Source organism: Zea mays, chromosome 1 (genome assembly GCF_902167145.1).
Source record: "Zea mays cultivar B73 chromosome 1, Zm-B73-REFERENCE-NAM-5.0, whole genome shotgun sequence".
NCBI classification, from domain to species: Eukaryota; Viridiplantae; Streptophyta; class Magnoliopsida; order Poales; family Poaceae; genus Zea; species Zea mays.
The window spans coordinates 75,950,158-75,973,315 of NC_050096.1; the positions used below are offsets into that span (position 1 = coordinate 75,950,158).

General features: G+C 54.1%; 1 protein-coding gene across 4 annotated transcripts; it reads left to right on the forward strand.

Annotated features, from left to right (window-relative positions):
* The first annotated feature begins 370 nt into the window (after window positions 1-370).
* LOC103636628 (uncharacterized) lies at window positions 371-21,646 on the forward strand. 4 transcript variants are annotated; one of them, XR_558085.3, is made up of 11 exons: window positions 371-796; window positions 886-944; window positions 1,050-1,639; window positions 2,633-2,758; window positions 2,853-3,218; window positions 3,321-3,475; window positions 3,759-3,984; window positions 4,530-4,645; window positions 5,176-5,328; window positions 20,904-20,986; window positions 21,116-21,629. XR_558085.3 is itself a non-coding variant. In XM_023301291.2 (5 exons), the coding sequence occupies exons 2-5, from the start codon at window positions 4,613-4,615 to the stop codon at window positions 21,171-21,173; spliced, it is 327 nt and encodes a 108-aa protein (XP_023157059.1). In that variant the 5' UTR covers window positions 3,993-4,428; window positions 4,530-4,612; the 3' UTR covers window positions 21,174-21,646. The 4 variants fall into 4 exon arrangements, 1 of the variants encoding a protein (XP_023157059.1); XR_558100.3 differs by having other exon boundaries at window positions 2,853-3,121; XR_002266140.3 differs by lacking the exons at window positions 20,904-20,986; window positions 21,116-21,629 and having other exon boundaries at window positions 5,176-5,500.
* The last annotated feature ends 1,512 nt before the right edge of the window (window positions 21,647-23,158 follow it).

Consider the following 23,158-nt stretch of genomic DNA (forward strand, 5'->3'; position numbering starts at 1 on the left):
CCTTTATTTAAATTATAAGATACTTTGACTTTTAGATATATTATTTTTACTATATATATCTAGACATGGGGTATATCTAAGTGTATAATAAACTATAAAAACATCTAAAATTTTGGAACAAAACAGCTACGCCCACGGGAGTATCTAATGGGTGGTCCGGGTGAGCCACGACATACCCTAAGCCAACCGACTAGACGACTAGTCTATCGATGCCTAAAAAACTTGACACCAGTGTATATATTTTGTTTGATGTTTAGATATTTTTTCTCAAACAACACATATTTAGATAATCTCTACTACTCTATATGTTGTTAGTGTAGGCGTCCACAGGTGCTGTTCTGCCCGCCACGATTTCTCCACGTGCAATCCGCCGCCTGCCATCGCCAGCGCGCAATCCTTTCCATCCGCGTCCGCAATCCGCCGCGCCCCTGCGCCAAATACGCCACCACGCCCCTGCTCACCGATGGAAGGTCTCCACGCACAATCTGCCGCCCCTGCGCCAAATCCGCCGCCATGCCCCTGCTCGCCGATGGAAGGTCTCCACGTGCAATCCGCCGCCTGCCATCGCCAGCGCGCAATCCTTTCCATCTGCGCCCGCAACGCTCGCCCATGTGCCAAATCCTCCTTGGACGCGCCCCGACGGCTGGCGCAACCCCTCCTCGTGCCACGACTTGCGGAGAATGGAAGGTCCGTGGAGCAATAAAGGGTGGAGCGAAGGTTATTGGCGGCGGCGGGATCTTCAACCTATTTGATTGGAAGCGAAAGTCGCGCAAGAAGCTGTTCTCCAACTCGCCCGGTACGTGTTTGTAAGAATGCCTCGCTTTCGGGAAGAGCTTCTCTACCTGGCTAATGCTTTCTTAATCTGATCTCGTGATCTGTTCGCAGAGGGGTCCAAGCTTGTTAAGAGGAGCGAAGAAACATTGCTGTCAGGGTGTCTCCACTTGGTGAGTTATCTTTGGCGTCCTCAACCTTGTTCTGAACAGCAAATCGTTGTTGCTTTCCTGCTTGTCGTTCGTCCTTTTCTTGCTCTTAGACTGGCTCCTGTTTAGCTTGATGAACTCAAGACACTGGCGAATGATTGTCAACACCGTGAAATGAGTCTCGAAGTCGTTCCTGATGACGGGGGGTGGTGGAGGTTGGGGCCGTTGTTGCTCCAGGTGTAGTTCTCGATGAAGTAGACACAATCAATTCTGGCCCTGAACGAGACCTCCCGTAGAAGCTCTTCAGCCTGCCTAATGGATCTCATGCTCTTGCTTGGCATGGATGTCTCACCCTCGCCCTCTCACAATTGTAATCTCTTTGCCCTTTTAGTGTTATGTTCCTGGGCTTCAAAAGCTCAATATATGAGGTGGGATTTTTGCCTCCCCATCGAGAAAAAATAAAAAATGTATGTTGTCATGCTATGCTGATGGACGGGGGGGAAGGGGCATGCTCCCAGGCCGCCGCAGAGATGCAGGGTTTTTTCTGCGAATCTGATAAAGCATGGGTAGCGCAAGCAGAGATGCAGGGTGAACCGTTCCAAATCTGATAAAGCATGGGTAGCGCAAGCAGAGATGCAGGGTGAATCGTTCCAAATCTGATAAAGCATGGGTAGCGCAAGCAGAGATGCAGGGTTTTTCCTGCGATATTATGTTTACTGGTGAGTGAATAACTTTTTTGTTTCAACCGTGGTCTTGAAATATTGGCTTGCTATTGAGCATGACTAGAAACAACAATAATTTGAGTACTAGCATTAGCATATGTTCTTGGCAATAAATTGCATATTAGTTTATAGTTATGTTTTACATTTAATCTGTCGATGGCAGAGAAATATATGGCATATAGTTTGGACATGGTACTATGGTAGAAGAAAAGATTATAATAGAGGCAGGGTAGAAACATTGAATTCAAATATTTAATATTTGAAAACGTGTTAGCCGTGCTAAATGGTAGTATTTCTGTTTAAGTTCACATGATGCCTTACTTTTTATTTTTCTTTACCTGGAACTACAGAAGCTTCGTTTTTACAGATAAGGGAACTCATTACTGGTTAGGTGATTTAGAGATATTTAAAAGGAAATTGTCACATATGATATACATATATTACCATCCACAGCTTTGTTTGTTTACCTGGTAGTTAATCTATGTATGTAGTTTTCCAGTTCTATTTGTGCCCTTGTCTTGTCTTCATATTTGCTATCTCATTCTAAGGTGCGACTTTGAGAGAGGAGAGTGTATGTACCCAAGTTGAATGTCATAATTTAGATTGTTTTTTTATATTTCAGTGCCATTAGTACTTTCTATTCGATTTAGATGTCGATAATTAGGATCTTGTTTATGCTTCATTGTGGCCATAAGCATGCTGATGTATTTCACGGATAGACGGAGCATTGATGTAAGACAGTTTCTATCGAGGAATCTTTTTGTTTTCTTCTAAAGTTTGTGTGCCAGTATCTGCTCCACTGACTGGAACAAATTCATTGGTCCAACAGATTGGATCATTGAACTGATCTCAACTCCTTGTTTAGTTTGTATCGCTAACTGTTATATACCATATTGGGCACTCAATCTGAAGCTTCGATTTATATGTGATGAAGTGTTCTTGTATATCCAGTCTGATTTGTAATTGTATTACTACTCAATCTCTGAACAGATAAGGAGCTAGATATAATTGAGATGGCTGTGTATGGGGACATCATTCGTCCAGGGAAGCAATGTCGCTGCAGAACAGTAGTAGAGGTGCTCGGGCAGGTGAAGCCAACGAATCGCATGGCTGCATGTGAGTTACCAGACAAAGGTGCCTATTAAAATGTATAATTCGAATAAATTGGTTTCGACTCTCACCTGTCAGAACACAACCTTTTGTAGCGCAGTTGATTCCATTCAACATGGGAACTTGAGTTCTTTCTCACAAGGCATAATATTGGGAACTCGCCGACATCGTCGCGTAGGGTGGTGCTCACCGGAGACTCCACCTTTGGTAAGTCAAACCTGCTCATCAGATCCACAGATCCGACACCATGCTTAGACGACCATGGCAAGACCGTCGAGGAGGACACCGGCCCTAGATTGCGACCATCATGGAGCTCGATGAGGTCGTCGTTACCACCGGAGAGGATGACGATACAGTGCTCCTGGACATGTGAGTCATCACTTCGATTCTCCCCCTCCACGATCTGACCGACAAGGTCCTATCATGCAGCACACGAAGACACCTAAGATCTGCACTAACCATCTCGGTAATCACTTTCTTTTTGTGGGATTTTGTTGGGGAATCTCAATCTGCCAAGATAGGTTTTCGCACCGGACCATATTGCTTACCCTTTTCTTTGTATGCATAGTGTTGACGACAACTAAGATTTAGTAGCAAGCCGGCAACGACAAGGCATGCGTGTGTCACGCACTCGACTTCGCAAATGGTGAGCTCAAGGAGAAGATGCTTGCTATCCGTTTTGGATCTGTGGACAACATCTCACCCTACACCGATGAACCAGAGGTTAACATATGCTCCCAATTTGTTTAGACCATTGTTTTTAGAAACAGTTGTATATCTGTACATATTGTATTTTTATCTTCCTAATTTTATGCCCTTGCACATATTGTATTTTTTATCTTCCTAATTTTAGTATGTATAGGCCATTGTTTTTAGAAACAACTTTATATCTGTGTGCTCCTATTGCATGTTATTGCTCAAATATGTTGCCTAAGTCTAACTTAACTACTCATAACATGAGGTTTCTTAATTTGTCTCTAGTCACCCTAAATATCACAGCATGCAGGTCACCGCACCCTTGGTCAAGTTCATGTATGAATTTGTTTTGAACAAAGCTCAAAGACTGACATTTGATTCATCATAACCAAATGGGATCCATTTGTTCCGGGAGGTTAGCAAGATAATCGTGGCTTACAAATCATGAAATCTATTGCTTCCTAATGGCACAAACATTTATGGAAGTAAATACAAAGGCATATGGATCTCGATCTCACTGACTGTTCTCTAAAGGGGTGAGTAACAAACACCTTTAGTCTTGGTAATTTGACATATATTGCAAGTGGGTTGACTATAGATTTTATTAGGGTAGTAGCTAGCTGGTTTCCGTTCTATTAATACTATATTTTAGAAGGCTTGATATCACTGGTTACATGAATGTGAAACATGATTATTTGTTGGAGCTTTTGTAATAGACATTTTTGTAATCAACTGTAGTGTTTATTATCCCAATTTCAATGATCTAGATTTAGTTTGGGCAAGATGGAATGTAGTAGGAAGAATAAGCTCATCCTCTGAGGCTCTGATTGCTTTTTAGGGTTCCTACTTGATTACAACTAATGATATAGGACGGTAAAAAGTTGCTGGAACACTGGTTTATTGGTTGCCCTACAACTTATATTGTCTATGAGGATATTTGCGTTAAGAGATATGTAGGCCACTCAGAAAACATTGTAACTGTAAGCAATAGTGCATTACTGTTCTTGCATTTGTAACTTGTTAGGTGCTAAAATTACCAGGGTTTGCTTTGTCTTAACATTTTCTCCTTCCAATTTATCAGCCGCTTTGGATCTTGAAAACAGTGAAGGAAAAAACTTGCAGCGTCTTGTCCATTTGTCTTCCGACCTAGCTAGGCATGTTGCCATGGTTCTGGAAAATGTTCAGACATCTGAAGAGGTAAGTTACTATGTTGTACAATTGTACTCTTGAGCAAATTATCCAAAAATGCCTTTTGTTCCCTCACCAGCTAGAAAACATCATGACCAACAAGGAGTTTTCATTTATATGCTTGTTTTATTATGACATTTCACCTCATCCTGTTTGTATTGGATCTGAGAAATACCGAATTTATTTCTGCCGTATTACATGATCAAACCCTTTACTACCTATTTTCATAATGGATAGTATGGAGTACATAGTAGAGTTGTTTGAAAACAGGCACCTACCCTTCTGCGACATGTTTAGTGAGAAGGGACAAGATACTGTAGTATTGTGGTCCATGTAGAAGAGCAGTAATGGACCTGACATTGTTTTCTTATTTTGCGTGATGAACAACATCATTTTTTCTTCAATGAATTCCGTGATGTATTGGTACTATGTTTTCACAATCCTTTGTATTTGAAATTGTATGCTTTGTTTATTGTTTGCGGTAAGTTTCTATTGTTTGATTACAACTGAAGTGACATTAGATCCTCTATTTGTTTTAGAATAGGAAATTTGGAAGTGTTCCTTCTATAAACACAAGCTCATGTGGTCGTCCATCAACCAAAGAGGAGATCAATGAAGTCCATCAAGAGAAGCAAAAGTTTGTTGAAGGAGCAAAGAAAGAAGTCCGAGGCCGTCGTGCCCGTCGTATGCAGGTAAACGTTATGTTTACAAGTTGCAGATTTCGTTGGCATGCACCCACAAAACTGATATGTAAATAAGACAAAATTATTAGTCATCGATATTATTAATATGGTTTAGTCATTTATATCATGGTTGTAATGAGGCATTGAATTTTTTCATACTTAATTAGCCCTTGTTTCTCTCTTTTTTTGTGTGTGAATTAATCTGCGTATGGGTTCTTCTTTGTGTGCATTGCTATAAATCTGCATGTGGGGTCTTCTCACCAGCTGCCTAGGCAGTTTAGTGGTCAGTATGGCTGTTAAAGTTAATTTATCACTCTTGGAAGATCCCTTAGTGCTAAAGTTGAGCGGCCTTGTTTTGTTTGTTAGCTTAGAGAAAAATGGAGGGAGAAATGCCATGCTTGACACGAAGCATGTTTCTCTGACAAGGTAACATAATCTCCTTTTGTCGGGTACCGTAATTAGGGGTACCCCCAACACTCCTAAACACGGCTGGTAACCACCATCAGCGCAAGCTGCAGAGACTGATGGGCACGATTCAGGTCAAGGCTTCGTCTACTCAAGGGACGCGATCTCGCCTCGCCCGAGCCCAGCCTCGGGCGGAAACAGAAGTCCCAGACGAATTCACGCCTCGCCCGAGGGCCTCCTCAAGCAACGGGCGCACCCTCGACTCGCCCGAAGCCTAGCTCGGGCAGGCTTCACAGTGAAGCAACCTTGGCCAGATCGCCTCACCAACCGACCGTATCGCAGGCGCATTCAATGCGAGGATCGCCTGACACCTTATCCTGACACACGTGCCTCAGTCGGCAAGGTCGAAGTGACCGCAGTCACTTCGCCCTTCCACTGACCGACCTGATAGGAAAACAGCGCCGCTCACCCCTCTCTGACTGTTGTGCCACCCGCCAGGGTGAGGCTAACAATAGCTAAGCTCAGCCTCAGGCGCAACAGGAAACTCCGCCTCGCCCGACCTTGGGCCTCGACCTCAGGAGGAGGTCTCCACCTCGCCTGACCCTAGGGCTCGGCCCCTGCCTCGACCTCGGAAGGTGGTCTCCGCCTCGCCCGACCCCAGGGCTCAGCCTCAACCTCGGCCTCGGAAGGAGGACTCCGCCTCGCCCGACCCCAGGGCTCGGCCTCAACCTCGGCCTCGGAAGGTGGTCTCCGCCTCGCCTGACCCAAGGCTCGGCCTCTACCTCGACTTCGGGAAGAATCGCGTCCTCGCTCGACCCCGGCCTCGGCCTCAGGAGGAGTCTCCGCCTCGCCCGACCTTGGGCTCGGACCGACCGCGCCACGGGGGATACATCATTACCCTACCCCTAGCTAGCTCAGGCTACGGGGAACAAGACCGGTGTCCCATCTAGCTCGCCCCGGTAAATGAGTAATGATGGCTCCCCGCGTGCGTCCATGACGACGGCGGTTCTCAGCCCCCTACGGAAGCAAGGAGACGTCAGCAAGGTCCTAGCAGCCCCGACAGCTGTGCTTCTACAGGACTCAAGCGCTCCTCCGACGGCCACATTACCGCGTACACAGGGCTCTAGCACCCCTCCGACAGCCACGTTGGCATGTACACAGGGCTCAGGCACCTCTCTGTCGGGCACGTTAGCGCATAGCTACACCCCCATTGTACACCTGGACCCTCTCCTTGCATTTATAAAAGGAAGGTCCAGGGCCTCCATGCAGGAGGGTCGCGCGGGGATAATGAGCTCACGAACAGGCTCACCCTCTCTCTCTCTCTCGCGACGCTTGTAACCCCTACTGCAAGCGCATCCCCCTGGCGCAAGATAACACGAGCCGCATTTTCCCCCTTGTGTTCCGTCTCGCACCAACCCATCTGGGCTGGGACACGCAGCGACAATTTTACTCGTCGGTCCAGGGACCCCCCCGGGGTCGAAACGCCGACAGTTGGCGCGCCAGGTAGGGGCCTGCTGCGTGTTGACGAACAACTTCCCATTGAGTTCAAGATGGGTAGTCTCCAGCAACCTCTTCAGCCCGGGACGCTGCTCCGCTTCGGGAGCCTCGAGTTCATGTCCCTCGACGGTAGCTACGACATGGTACTCCTTCCCCCGCAGCGCGAAGGCGACAACGACGGCCGTCAGCTCGCCCGGCGGCGGCGAACTCGATGATGTCTTCCCCCCGTGGCGGAAGAGCAGCATTCGGGTTTGTCCCGTCGCCTTCCTCGCCGCAGGAGGAGGAGGCGGGGCAACCGTGGCCAGGCAGGAGGCGGCACCTCGTCGGCTGTCGAGCGAGTCGACGACGTCGGCACCCCAGCGGGGGACATGTCGGGCGTCGTCCTCGCGCCTGAGACAACGACGGGTGTCGTTTCCCCGCAACATGCCAGCCACAAGCGAACAGATGACGCCAACACACTCGCGAAGGGCTTGCTGGGCGTTAGCCTTGTACCTAAGATAACGGTGCAGCCCGTCCCCGACGCGACTTCGTCACCGTCCATCGATCGAGAGGTACCGTCCGTTTTCCACCCGGTGCCTTTTAGATTCAGCTTCGATCCACCAAGTGACCCCACTTCGGTGAGCACTTTCATAAAGGCATATCCTAACCTTCCGGGGTACCATATGTGGTCAACCTGGGACCGACTGATGGCTGTCTCGACCTACGGGCCCCCGGGTTCCGAGGAAGAAGACGAGCCCGACTCTGGTTGGGATTTCTCCAGGCTCGGTAATCCCAGTGCCATGCGAGACTTCATGATCGCATGTGACTACTGCCTCTCCGATTGCTCCGATGATGGCCACAGCCTTGATGACAAAGGTTGTGGCCCAAGTTGCGAATCTTTCCACGTCGATCTAGGGGGTCACGACGAAGGCAACCACCTTGGTATATTGGAGGATGACAATCCTCCTGGGTCTGCGCCTCGCGTTGACATCCTGCGGGAGCTAGCTGTGGTCCCAGTCCCTGCGGGGGGTGAGGACACACAGCTCGAGCAAATCCGCGAGATGCAGGCCAAGCTCGACGAGGAAGCAGGACAACTTGTGCAGCTCCGACAAAACATCGAGCAGGAGTGGGCAAGCCGAGCACTCGCCGGAGAAGCGCGTCATTAGGCCCAGGACGTCCAGCGCCGTATCGCCGACGATGCCAGGGCAAGGCTGCCCCTGGCCTCCAGTGGGGTCGGCCAGAATCTGGCTGCAGCGGCAATACTACTCCGAGCGATGCCGGAGCCATCCACCACCGAGGGGCGGCGTATCCAGGGAGAACTCAAGAATCTCCTGGAGGACGCCGCGGTCTGACGGGCTGAGAGCTCTGCCTCCCAAAGGCAAGGGTACCCTTCGGAGCATCGCGCAGCGACTTCTCGATTCATGTGGGAAGCCTCGGTCCACACCGGGCGCACACGGGACGCAACGCCTGCAGCCCCGGGTCGCCTCGGCAACGAGCACCACCGCCGCGACCGTCGAGCCCGCCTCGATGAGAAGGTGCGCCGAGGCTACCACCCTAGGCGTGGGGGACGCTACGACAGCGAGGAGGATCGGAGCCCCTCACCCAAACCACCAGGTTCGCAAGCCTTCAGCCGGGCCATACGACGGGCACCGTTCCCGACCCGGTTCCGAGCCCCGACTACTATCACCAAGTACTCGGGGGAAACGAGGCCGGAACTGTGGCTTGCAGACTACCGGCTGGCCTGCCAGCTGGGTGGAACGGACGATGACAACCTCATCATCCGCAACCTCCCCATGTTCCTCTCCGACGCCGCCCGAGCCTGGCTGGAGCATCTGCCTCCTGCGCAAATCTCCAACTGGGACGACCTAGTCAAAGCCTTCGCTAGAAACTTCCAGGGCACGTACGTGCGCCCTGGGAATTCTTGGGATCTCCAAAGCTGCTGCCAGCAGCCAGGGGAACCCCTGCGAGAATACATCCAACGGTTTTCGAAGCAGCGCACCAAGCTGCCCAACATCACCGACTCGGATGTCATCAGGGCATTCCTCGCTGGCACCACTTGTCGCGACCTGGTGAGCAAACTGGGTCGCAAGACTCCCACCAAGGCGAGCGAGTTGATGGACATCGCCACCAAGTTCGCCTCTAGTCAGGAGGCGGTCGAAGCCATCTTCCAGAAGGACAAGCAGCCTCAGGGACGTCAGTAGGAAGACGTCCCCGAGGCGTCCGCCCAGCGCGGCACGAAGAAGAAGGCCAAGGAGAAGGCGCAAGCAAAGCGCGACGTCGCTGATGCGGATCTCGCCGCCGCTATCGAGCACAGGAACCCTCGGAAGCCTCCCGAAGGGGTCAACCAGTTCGACAAGATGCTCAAGGAGTCATGCCCCTATCACCAGGGCCTCGTCAAGCACACCCTTGAGGAATGCATCATGCTTCGGTGCTACTTCCATAAGGCCGGGCCCCCAGCGGAAGGTGGAAAAGACCAAGACAACGACAAAAAGGAGGGCGATAAGGCAGAGGAGTTCCTCGAGGTCCACGGCTGTTTCATGATCTACGGTGGGCTAGTGGCGAACGCCTCGGCTTGGTACCGCAAGCAGGAGCGCCGGGAGGTCTGCTCGGTAAAGGTGGCGGCGCCAGTCTACCTAGACTGGTCCGACAAGCCCATCACCTTCGACCAAGGCGACCACCCCGACTGCGTGCCGAGCCCGGGAAAGTACCCGCTCGTCGTCGACCCCGTCATCAGCAACACCAGGCTCACCAAGGTCCTCATGGACGGAGGCAGCAGCCTCAACATCATCTACGCCGAGACCCTCGGGCTCTTGGAGATCGATCTGTCCACGATCCGGGCCGGTGTGGCGCCCTTTCACGGGATCATCCCCAGGAAACGCGTCCTGCCCCTCGGACAACTCGATCTGCCCGTTTGCTTCGGAACTCCCTCCAACTTCCGAAAGGAAACCCTCACGCTCGAGGTGGTCGGGTTTCGAGGAACCTACCACGCGGTGCTGGGGAGACCGTGCTACGCCAAGTTCATGGCCGTCCCCAACTACACCTACCTCAAGCTCAAGATGCCGGGCCCCGACGGGGTCATCACCATCGGATCCACGTACCGACACGCGTACGAATGCGATGTGGAGTGCGTGGAGTACGCTGAGGCCCTCGCCGAGTCCGAGGCCCTCATCGCCGACCTGGAGTGCCTCTCCAAGGAGGTGCCTGATGTGAAGCGCCACGCCGGCAACTTCGAACCAGCTGAGGCGGTTAAGTCCGTCCCTCTCGACCCCAGCAACGACGCCTGCAGGCAAGTCCGGATCGGCTCCGAGCTCGACCCCAAATAGGAAGCAGTGCTCGTCGACTTTCTCCACGCAAACGCCGAAGTGTTTGCGTGGAGTCCCTCAGACATGCCTGGCATACCGAGGGATGTCGTCGAGCACTCGCTGGATATCCGAGCCGGTGCTCGACCCGTGAAGCAGCCCCTGTGCCGCTTCGACGAAGAGAAGCGTAGGGCCATAGGCGAGGAGATCCACAAGCTGATGGCTGCAGGGTTCATCAAAGAGGTATTCCATCCCGAATGGTTAGCCAACCCTGTGCTTGTGAAAAAGAAAGGTGGGAAATGGAGGATGTGCGTAGACTACACTGGTCTAAACAAAGCATGTCCGAAGGTTCCCTACCCTCTACCTCACATCGATCAAATTGTGGACTCCACTACTGGGTGTGAAACCCTGTCATTCCTCGACGCCTATTCAGGCTATCACCAAATCAAGATGAAAGAGTCCGACCAGCTCGCGACTTCTTTCATCACACCTTTTGGCATGTACTGCTATACTACTATGCCATTTGGCTTGAGGAACGCAGGTGCGACATACCAAAGGTGCATGAACCACGTGTTTGGAGAGCACATCGGCCGAACGGTCGAGGCTTACGTCGATGACATCGTTGTCAAGACGAGGAAAGCCTCCGACCTCCTCTCTGACCTTGAAACGACATTCAAGTGTCTGAGAGCGAAGGGCGTGAAACTCAATCCCGAGAAGTGTGTCTTCGGAGTCCCTCGAGGCATGCTCCTGGGGTTCATCGTCTCCGAGCGGGGCATCGAGGCCAACTCGGAGAAAATCACGGCCATCACCAACATGGGGCCTATCAAAGATGTGAAAGGAGTACAAAGGGTCATGGGATGCCTTGCGGCTCTGAGCCGCTTCATCTCGCGCCTCGGCGAAAAAGGCCTACCCTTGTACCGTCTCTTAAGGAAGACCGAGCACTTCACTTGGACCCCTGAGGCCGAGGAAGCCCTCGAAAACGTAAAGGCGCTCCTTACAAACGCGCCCATCTTGGTGCCCCCCGCTGCGGAAGAAGCCCTCTTGATCTACGTAGCCGCAACCACTCAGGTGGTCAGCGCCGCGATCGTAGTCGAGAGACGAGAAGAAGGGTATGCACTGCCCGTCCAGAGGCCGGTCTACTTCATCAGTGAAGTGCTATCCGAGACCAAGATCCGCTACCCGCAAATTCAGAAGCTACTGTACGCAGTAATTCTGACGCGGCGAAAGTTGCGACACTACTTCGAGTCTCATCCGGTGACCGTGGTGTCATCCTTCCCCCTGGGGGAGATCATCCAGTGTCGAGAGGCCTTGGGTAGGATAGCAAAGTGGGCGGTGGAGCTCATGGACGAAACAATCTCGTTCGCTCCTCGGAAGGCCATCAAGTCCCAAGTCTTGGCGGATTTCCTGGCGGAATGGGTCGACACCCAATTGCCAATAGCTCCGATCCAACCGGAACTCTGGACCATGTACTTCGATGGGTCGCTGATAAAAACAGGAGCAGGTGCTGGCCTACTCTTCATCTCACCCCTCGGGAAACATCTCCGCTACGTGCTGCGCCTCGATTTCCCGGCGTCAAACAACGTGGCCGAGTACGAGGCTCTGGTTAATGGGTTGCGCATCGCCATCGAGCTAGGGGTTCGGCGCCTCGACGCTCGTGGCGACTCGCAGCTTGTCATTGACCAAGTCATGAAGAACTCCCACTGCCGCGACCGGAAGATGGAGGCCTACTGCGATGAAGTTCGGCTCCTGGAAGACAAGTTCTACGGGCTCGAGCTCAACCACATCGCTCGACGATACAATGAGACTGCGGATGAGCTGGCTAAAATAGCCTCGGGGCGGACAACGGTTCCCCCGGATGTCTTCTCCAGAGACAAACATCAACCCTCCGTCAAGACCGACGACACGCCCGAGCCCGAGGAGGCCTCGGCCCAGCCCGAGGTATCCTCGGCCACTGAGGGTGAGGCACTACGCGTCGAGGGAGAGAAGAATGGGGTCACGCCTAATCGAAACTGGCAGACCCCGTACCTGCAATATCTCCACCGAGGAGAGCTACCCCTCGACAAGGCCGAAGCTCGGCGACTGGCGCCGTGCCAAATCGTTCGTCTTACTGGGTGATGAAAAGGAGCTCTACCACCATAGCCCCTCAGGCATTCTCCAATGATGCATATCCGTCGCCGAAGGACAGGAGCTCTTGCAAGAAATACACTCGGGGGCTTGCGGTCACCATGCAGCACCTCAAGCCCTCTTTGGGAACGCCTTCCGACAAGGCTTCTACTGGCCGACCGCGGTGGCCGACGCCACTAGGATTGTACGCTCCTGCCAAGGGTGTCAATTCTACGCAAGACAGACACACCTGCCCGCTCAGGCCCTGCAGACAATACCCATCACATGGACGTTTGCTGTGTGGGGTCTAGACCTCGTTGGTCCCTTGCAAAAGGCACCCGGGGGCTTCTCGCACCTGCTGGTCGCCATCGACAAATTCTCCAAGTGGATCGAGGTCCGACCTCTAACCAGCATCAGGTCTGAGCAGGCGGTGGCGTTCTTCACCAACATCATCCATCGCTTTGGGGTCCCAAACTCCATCATCACTGACAATGGCACCCAGTTCACTGGGAAGAAGTTCCTGGACTTCTGCAAGGACCACCACATTCGTGTGGACTGGGCCGTCGTAGCTCACCCCATGACGAATGGGCAGGTGGAGCGGGCCAACGGTATGCTTCTGCAGGGACTTAAACCGAGGATCTACAACGACCTCAACAAGTTCGGCAAGCGGTGGATGAAGGAGCTATCCTCGGTAGTCTGGAGTCTGAGGACAACGCCGAGCCGGGCCACGGGTTTCTCGCCGTTCTTTCTAGTCTATGGGGCCGAGGCTATCTTTCCCACAGACTTAGAATACGGTTCCCCGAGGACAAAGGCGTACGACGACCGAAGCAACCAGACCAGCCGAGAAGACTCACTGGACCAGCTCGAAGAGGCTCGGGACGTGGCCTTGCTACACTCGGCGCGGTATCAGCAGTCTCTGCGACGCTACCACGCCCGAGGGGTTCGGCCCCGAGGCTTCCAGGTGGGAGACTTGGTACTTCGGCTACGCCAAGACGCCCGAGGGCGCCACAAGCTTACTCCCCCTGGGAAGGGCCGTTCATCATCGCCAAGATTTTGAAGCCCAGGACATACAAGCTGGCCAACGATCAAGGCGAGGTCTACAGCAACGCTTGGAACATCCAACAGCTACGTCGCTTCTACCCATAAGATGTTTCAAGTCGTTCATATACCTCGTTCTCTTTACATACACAAATAGAGTCTAACAGTCAAGGAAGGGTCAGCCTTGCCTTGGCGAAGCCCGACCTTCCCTCGGGGGCTAGAAGGGGGAACCCCCTCTGCGTCAAAATTTTCCTCGGAAAAGTTTTCTACCAAAACGACTTTCGTGCTTTCCGACTATATCGATAGCAGAATCCTACAACATGAGTAAGAGTGCACGTAAGCGGCAAGGCCGACCGAGCCGAGGGACTCCTACGCCTCCGGGATACGGATACCTCACTCGTCACCTTCCGCGAAAAGTAACTCTTGCTCGGATAAGCGATCCTACTACTGACGAACAAGTCCGGATACTCGAAACGAGAGGAAAAGAAACGCAGCTTTATAACACGACAATAAGTGTTTAGGCCTCGGCGGCCGTGAAAAACACATGGATGCTCCAAACAGACTGCTCTGGCAGAATCAGACATCGCCCGAGGGAGGAGCGGCACCCTCGACATCGTCTCCACCCTCAGCGCCGTCTCCACCCTCGACGAGATCTGGCCCGGCCCCAGACGGCAACGCGAGCGGAAGGATCTCCACCTCGAAGGAGGACGCCAGCACCGCGCTTGGGCCCGCGACGGCCGCGTCGAGCCTCTGAACCTCGGCTAAGGCAGCCTCATCTTCGTCGAGTAGACAGTACCCCTCGCTGACCCGCTCCAGATCCACGTCGTAGTGGGAAGCGACCACGGCGAAGGCCCGCCTAACGCCGTGATGCAGCGCCCCGCGGAGTCTGCTGCGCACATGGCCGCCCAAGGCCCGCAGGCGACTATGGGGGGAGCTACCCGAGGGGGCGTCATCAAGGCCAAAGACCTGGCAGAAGGCCGAGATAACCTCGGACATGGCCATGCGGTCAGCCTCCTTCTGCTCAGCCGCCTGGGCAAGTGCCTTGACAGACTCGTTAAGAGCTGTCTCAAACTCTGCATACAGCCGAACAGAATTCTTCAGACACGAGTTGAAGAATGAAGCTAAATCGAAGTCACAAAGCGGCCGAAACGTACCTTCAGCACGGGCACGCTGCTCCGAGGCTGCGGCTTGGGCAGAATGAGCAGACCCGACGGCCACAGCCAGGTCCTCCGCAAGGGCTCCGGCCCAAGCAGACACCTCGGCTAGCTGACCCCCAAGGGCCTCAGCCCGGCCTACAGCCTCGGCAGCCTGGCTCCGAGATTGGTCCCGCTCGCCAATGACCTGGCCAAGCTCCAGCTGCCGCTGCTGCGCCTCCGTCCGTGCTGACGCCGCCTCTGCCTGTGCCGCCGCTGCCTCCACCTCCAGCTCATCACAGAGCAGCCGAAGGTCCGCCACCTCGGTGCTCCGTTGGGCGAGGCGTTCATTAGCCTCGGCAAGCGCGGCCCTCAGGAACCGCAGCGAACCCCAGACATCAGCCTCACAACGGATGAACAGCGACTTGGCGGTGCTCACATCCGTCAGTTCCTGAGGAGGGGAAGCAGGGTGTTATAAAGAATGCCCTGGTCACGCGAAAGGTATGCCTAAAATCCTTACCTGGAGGATCCTGGGAACGTCCCTGGAAAGGATCTCCATGGTCGACCGAAGTGACACCATCGCTGCCTCGGCATACTCACGGAGCTCATCCCGAGACTGCTCCTCCCGCTCATCGTCAAGGACGAAGAGGGGTTTCGAGGCGCCGCGGGTCTAGAACCGGAGCGTCTGCCCATGCCACTCATTGGGATCACGTCGCGCGGGGATAAGGTCGTCGCTCCCCAAGACGGGCTGTGGTTCTGCGCGCTCCTCCTCCAAGGCGTCGGGACCCCCTGCAGTCGACGCATCGGGTACCATCGCTGGCAACGTACTGGGCCTCCCCTCGGCTAAGGAGGCGGGCTTCCGATCACCGACCTCGGCAACGGCGGCCGCCCTCTCTTCATGGCCGAGACTGGGGAGGTCGGAGACGACCTCGAGCAGTAGCACCTCAGCCATCCCAGCATCAGCGGCGACGGGTGGCTCCACGGGCAAAACAGCGACGGCCTCGGCAGGAGCCGATGCCGGCGCCGGCAACACGTCAGGTGGGCTCGGGGCCGCGGCCACGCTAGCAGCCTCCCCCGGCATGATGGCCGCCTCGATGGAGGGGTCAGCCTGGGAGGCTTGCCCCAGGGCAACTCGTGCCGCCTGGGCCCCCCGCTCGAGGGCGTCTTGTGCGGAGGCCAGCCAACCGGCGTGGCGCGCTGCGGCACTGGCTGCAGAAGCCGGCGCTGTCTTAAGGGCCTTCCGGGGGGCCAGACCGGCCGAGCCTTGCCTCCGTTTGCTGAAAGGAAGAGATAAAGCAGGATCAGGGCACACGGAGAAAGAGCCAAAACAAAGGTATCCTCAGATACTTACCCGCTCCAGACCAAGGCCAATCATGCCTGCGGGGAGGCCCCTCGGGCCTCAGTCCCCGCAGGCGCCGCCAGGGATTGCCCCGCTGCCGGCTTCGGCGCCGTACCCGCCTCGGGCGCCCGAGGCGCCGAAGGGACAGCCTGCCCATGCACCGTCACGACGGCCCGAGGATCAACCTCATGTACAGCTGGCATGGGCGACTGCTCTTGGGGACAGGCGGGTCGGCCTGACTCCCCGGAATCACCTCAACTACCTCGGCCAAGGGGTCAAGTACCCCTTCGGCCTGTCCCCGCTCCTCGGACCGGGACCTTGATGTCCTGGCCCCAGATACCGACGGTGCCAGCCCACTTGGAGGCTGGCTCGACGACCCCTGGCCCAGCCTCAGATCCGGGCTAAGGCCAAGACGGGCCGCCATGTCGTCGTCATCGTCATCGTCATCGTCGTCAGGCGTCTCTGGCGACGGCTCCCTCGGGAGCCCGTCCCTCTCCTGCCTCCGACGGCGCTTCTCCAAGGCGTCCAGAGCCCGCATCCGCTCGCGGGCCCGGGCCTTTTCCGCATCCTTCTTCTCCTTTTTCTTCTCCGCGGTGACCCTCCACGCAGCTTGGTCCATCACGTCCTCCGGGACCCGTGGCAGGGAGGGCTTGTGAAACCCCAACCCCTGGAGACGAACGGAAATCCCGACAGTGAGAATCAAAGGCAACTCAGCGCAAAATAGGAGAAGGAGCAGACACTCACCAGGGACACGTACCCACGCTCGGGGCGCATCACGGGCTGGGTAAGGGCGCCGGCATCCAGCCTCCCTACCGTGCCCGCTATCCGCCTGCGGAGGTCGTCGGCGGAAAGGGGAGCCGAGGACATCTGCGAGCCCTCCAAATCAACCCCCGCTTCATCTCCGAGAGCGGCATCCGCCGCTCTACCAAAGGGAGCACCCTCCGGCGATGGATGGCGGCGACCACCCCCGCAGCAGTGAGCCCCCCATCTCGTAACCTCTGCAAGGCCTCCAGAAGAGGCTAGAGATTCTCTTGTTTCTCGCGTGTGGCCCCTCAAAGCCAGTTGCTGCTGGCGGCGGTCACCACTCGTTGAGAAAACGACGGGAGCCTTCCGTTGTCGTTCCGGAGGTAAAAACCACCGGCGCTGCCACCCCTTGTTCGAAGACACAAGGATGGCAGGGATGTACTGCTGTGCGCGCCCCTGCCTCAACTGGAGGGTGCAGCCACCGGCCCGCACCGCCATGCGGACCTTCTTTTCCCCCGTCGTCAAGGCAAAAAGCTCCACGGAGAAGAGATGGGTCCACAGATCCCAGTGGGGGTTAATCCCCAAAAAACTCTCGCAAACCACCGCGAAGATGGCCGCTTGCGCAATGGAGTTGGGGTTGAAGTTGTGCAGCTCCACCCCATAGTAGTGCAGGAGCGCCCGCATGAAACGACTCGCTGGCACTCCGAACCCCCGCTCGTGGAAGGAGACGAAACTAACCACATACCCCAGCGGCGGAGTCAGGTCGGCCTCGCTCGCGGGGGCCATCCACTCCGGCTGCGGGTCACCGGAGAGGGGACGCAGCAAACCATCAGCGACGAGGGCCTCCAGATCGTCCACCGTGACGGTGGAGAAAGGCCACGGATCGCGCGGCGGAACGACGGTCACCTTATCGGCCATCGTCGAACGAAGGGGGTGGAGGCGGAGCAAAAAAGGTGTGCGGTTTCCTTTTTCTCTGGCTATTCTCTTAGGTTGCGGAAACCAAGGCACAAGGCGAGCAGCAGAGTAAAGAACCACTATCGGCCCCTCTTCTGGGTATATAAAGGCCCGGGCGAGATCCGTTCAACACTTCGCCCAAACCCGCCACGAAATTCAAACTCGAAGGCAAAACACTCGTTCCTCGAACGACTCGCGCACGCGCAACGGCCGCCCCGCGAATCACCCGTCCCGTCGCATTAACTCCTCGGCAGGGCAAGCGACGCCCTTGGCAGGCGAAGCAGGTGTTGTTTCACCTCCGCCATGATGACCACATCAAAAAAGGTGTGTCACACCATTTAAATTCATATCCTTTTCCTCCTCCCCTTTCTCTCTCTTACTACAGGGACCGGAAAAGGGGATATTTCGAAAGGGATCCTTCTCCGCGAAGGAAGCGGGCCCCGAGCCCTCCTACTGATCAAGGGTTCGAAGGCTGGCCCCTCGGAAGGGTTCGACGGCCGCCCCAGAGCACACGGGCTTCAAGCTCATTACTGATCAGGGGTTTGAAGGCTGGCCCCTCGAAAGGGTTCGACAGCCACCCAGAGCACTCGGGCTCCGCACCCACTATTGATCAAGGGTTCGAAGGCTGGCCCATCGGAAGGGTTCGACAACCGCCTTAGAGCACGCAGAGCGAGGGATGACTCTAGGTACGTCCGTTACATGGTCGAGGCTCGGGCTACGCTCCTGAGGTACCCTAGGACATTTCCGAGACCAGCAGGAGCGATTTTGTAACGGAATCCCATCAGAGGGAGGCATCGAGCCCTCGGACCCTAACGAACGGGACCGGGTCCAGCAAATCACCTGCAGGTACTTTTGGAGCGCGCCTCTGGGCCACTAGCCGACCCTTATCGAACGGGGCACGGGCGTCCACTTAGATCATCCGTTAGCAACTCACTGGAGACACCATGTTCGGCGCCCTCCGAGGGCAACATGGCGCTTCCCCCCCCCCCTTCCTCCTTGCGGAAAGGCGACGAAGGGGTGTATGATAAAAGTCGAGACAGTCCTTGATCGTCCTCTCGCTCCGTGCAGAGGCTCGGGGGCTGCTCTCGCAAACCCGGCTACGGCCAAACCGTTGACAGCGTCAACAAACCAGCCTAAAAACTCGGAACCTGACCATGCACCCGGGCTAGGATCAGGTCGCATGAGGGGAACAACCAGGCCGGCTAAGGCATCACGAAAGGCATTAAGACCTCAGAGGAGTCAAACCACTCCTCCGAGGCCTCGGGGGCTACACCCGGCGGGTGCGCTCGCGCGCACCCCCCGGAACAAAGTGTAACCGAGAAAGGTTGGTCCCCTTGCAAAAAAAAAGTGCGACAAAGCCTCCAAGCGAGTACCAACACTCCCTTTGAGGCTCAGGGGCTACTGTCGGGTACCGTAATTAGGGGTACCCCCAACACTCCTAAACACGGCTGGTAACCACCATCAGCGCAAGCTGCAGAGACTGATGGGCACGATTCAGGTCAAGGCTTCGTCTACTCAAGGGACGCGATCTCGCCTCGCCCGAGCCCAGCCTCGGGCGGAAACAAAAGTCCTAGATGAATTCACGCCTCGCCCGAGGGCCTCCTCAAGCAACGGGTGCACCCTCGACTCGCCCGAAGCCCAGCTCGGGCAGGCTTCACAGTGAAGCAACCTTGGCCAGATCACCTCACCAACCGACCGTATCGCAGGCGCATTCAATGTGAGGATCGCCTGACACCTTATCCTGACACACGTGCCTCAGTCGGCAAGGTCGAAGTGACCGCAGTCACTTCGCCCTTCCACTGACCGACCTGACAAGAAAACAGCGTCGCTCGCCCCTCTCCGACTGCTGTGCCACCCGCCAGGGTGAGGCTGACAACAGCTAAGCTCAGCCTCAGGCGCAACAGGAAACTCTGCCTCGCTCGACCTTGGGCCTCGACCTCAGGAGGAGGTCTCCACCTCGCCTGACCCTAGGGCTCGGCCACCGCCTTGGCCTCGGAAGGTGGTCTCCACCTCGCCCGACCCTAGGGCTCAGCCTCAACCTCGGCCTCGGAAGGAGGACTTCGCCTCGCCTGACCCCAGGGCTCAGCCTCAACCTCGACCTCGGAAGGTGGTCTCCGCCTCGCCCGACCCAGGGCTCGACCTCTACCTCGACCTCGGGAAGAATCGCGTCCTTGCTCAACCCCGGCCTCGGCCTTAGGAGGAGTCTCCGCCTCGCCCGACCTTGGGCTCGGACCGACCGCGCCATGGGGGATACTTCATTACCCTACCCCTAGCTAGCTCAGGCTATGGGGAACAAGACCGGCGTTCCATCTGGCTCACCCCGGTAAATGAGTAATGATGGCTCCCCGCATGCGTTCATGACGACGGCAGTTCTCAGCCCCCTACAGAAGCAAGGAGACGTCAGCAAGGTCCCAGCAGCCCTGACAGCTGTGCTTCTACAGGACTCAAGTGCTCCTCCGACGGCCATGTTACCGCGTACACATGGCTCTAGCACCCCTCCGACAGCCACGTTGGCATGTACACAGGGCTCAGGCACCTCTCTGTCGGGCACGTTAGCGCATAGCTACACCCTCATTGTACACCTGGACCCTCTCCTTGCATCTATAAAAGGAAGGTCCATGGCCTCCATGTGGGAGGGTCGCGCGGGGAGAACGAGCTGACGAACAGGCTCACCCTCTCTCTCTCGCGCGCGAACGCTTGTAACCCCTACTGCAAGTGCATCCCCCTGGCGCAGGATAACACGAGCCGCATTTTCCCCCTTGTGTTCCGTCTCGCGCCAACCCATCTGGGCTAGGACACGCAGCAACAATTTTACTCGTCGGTCCAGGGACCCCCGGGGTCAAAACGCCGACACCTTTTTTTCTTTTAATGATTTGTGCTGACATCTATTGGTTGATGAGATTTATTAACCTAGGTAATGTATTATTAGTTACCCAATAGGATTCGTCAATCGATATAGGACGGTGAACTGATAGTGATTCTTGAAAGATTTATCCAAAGAAACACTAAACTCTATTAGGCGATGCGGTTAGCCTGTGATGTGATAGAAAAATCGCTCACACTTGACTGTTGATCTTGATTTGCTACTTGCAGGACGACAACCTATCACTCCACTCCAATTCCTACAAAGGAAGGTCCAAAACTAGCCTCCTAGAATGCTTGAAGGATTCTCGTAGGTAACTGTATGCATTTTCTTACTTATGACTACCCATCAGTCTGTTTTTCAGTCACAACTAACAGAACAGGAAGTATGGTAGGCCTGAACCCAATTTTTCTGACATGCTCCATCTCTACCAACCTTGCAGCCATGCCACTAAGAGTGACAGACCCGGTATTACCATTCAAGGGTGCAAGCGTCGCTAACCAACACGTCGTGCGATGGGTTGCACTAACCTCTAGCAACCAACACCTCGTCAGCCTACTGCTATCACCTAAAATCGGACGGCTCCGACAGACAAAAGCATCAGCTAGAGCGTGAGAAAGACCATACCACTCAGGAACCAAGCTCTTCCTCCACCAACGCGTGAAACCTTTTCTCATAACAATATAATACACATTTTAGTATAATACACATTTGTACATAAATTATCGTGATATTATATGTTTTAGTTGCAATGCACATAAGTTATCGTGGTATTATATGATCTCGTGTTATCGTGGTATTATATGTTCTCATTGTAATGTACAAAACATTCTCATAACAGTATAATATACATTTCAACATAATACATATTTATACATAAGTTACCGTGATATTATATGTTCCCGTTGCAACGCACGGGCACTCACCTAGTTTTATATTATATTGGTATTGTAATGTACACACTTATAGACTTAAACGCTAAACCTATATTTGTTAGAGAAATAGGCATTGTCAGTTTTAATTTAATCCAAAAAATCACAATGATGTACGTGACAACATGTATGTGCATATGTGTATCACTACTCACATAAGAAGTAAACAACAGTAAAATATGCACAAATACTAAGAACAGAGTGTACCCTATGGAGGGACCAGTGCTCAAGGCATCAGTGGCTCCATTCACACGAGACATCTCGTGTGTATGTTCGATGTAGTCGTACGCAGTCGATGCAGGCAGATGTACGCAGTGCAGTCCCACGAAAAACTGGATCAGCGTTGGTTGATCGGACGAAGCGAGCAGTCGCGAGGACACTCCCCAAAAACCTGATCGTCCGCACACCCGTGCAAGTGTAGGTTTGCGGACAGCGATTTCGGAGGTCTGCTCTCCCACACTCTATGCTCGCAGAAGGTGGGACGAGAATGACTGTGTGCAACGCGCCTGAGACTGTTCGATGTTCGTACGTACTGTTGTAACTAGAAGCAACATCCCCTCCTCCGTATATAAACACGTGCAGAGGGAGGCCAACGGACAGTAACGGTCGCCGTCAGAGCTACCGTTACAGCCAGCCAGAAAACTGACGCCATCAGTGACGTCTGTTACTAGCTGACAACCATTACAGCCCTTCCATTACTAGCCATAATACAGGAAATGGCCAGAAACGGTTGACATTAATGGACGATCATCACTTAAGGCAAAATGTGCAACCGTTAGGAAGGAATATTCGGACCAAGATCCGATCTACCACGACCACAGCCAGGAAACGGTCAGTCTGTTACTAGTTGACAACCATTACAACCCGTCTGTTACTAGCCATAACACAGGAAATGGCCAGTAACGGACGACAGTAATGAATGGTCATCACTCTAGGCAAAATACGTAACCGTTAGGAAGGAATATTCGAACTAAGGTCTGATCGTCCACGACCACGGTTCGGCCGGCGGCGCACGCGTGTGGCAACCTGTTGGGGACTTGTTCTCAAATGCTAAGAGTTAAGAACAAGGCAACATAAAAAGTGTTAAATGTTAAAGTCCTTCGTCCTTCGAAGCATTATCTCCCTTCGGATATAATGAATTCCGGACGAAGGTTATGAAGGACAAACCTTCATAAGCACAATAAATGATGAAGAAGGATTCAAACACAAGATATGAAAAATAATATAAACACTTTAAACATTATTATCAACTTATTTTTATTTGTGTTACTGTATCAACGATAACAAATTATAAATGTACCTTCGGCTCGAAGGAAAGCAGGGGTACAAGCGTGACTCGAAAGTAGATGCCAAGTCAGCGTGAACAGTACGGGAGCACTGTTCATCTATTTATAGGTACGGGACGCAGCCCATGTAAAATTACACCCATGCCCTTTACATTTGCTAATAACTCTATAGCAATCCATCGGGGTCTAAATAGCCTTTTCCCTTTTAAGTTAGTTTCTTTTTCTGCTATCACGCCGAAGCTCCCCTGCGCATAGCTTTGGCTCTCC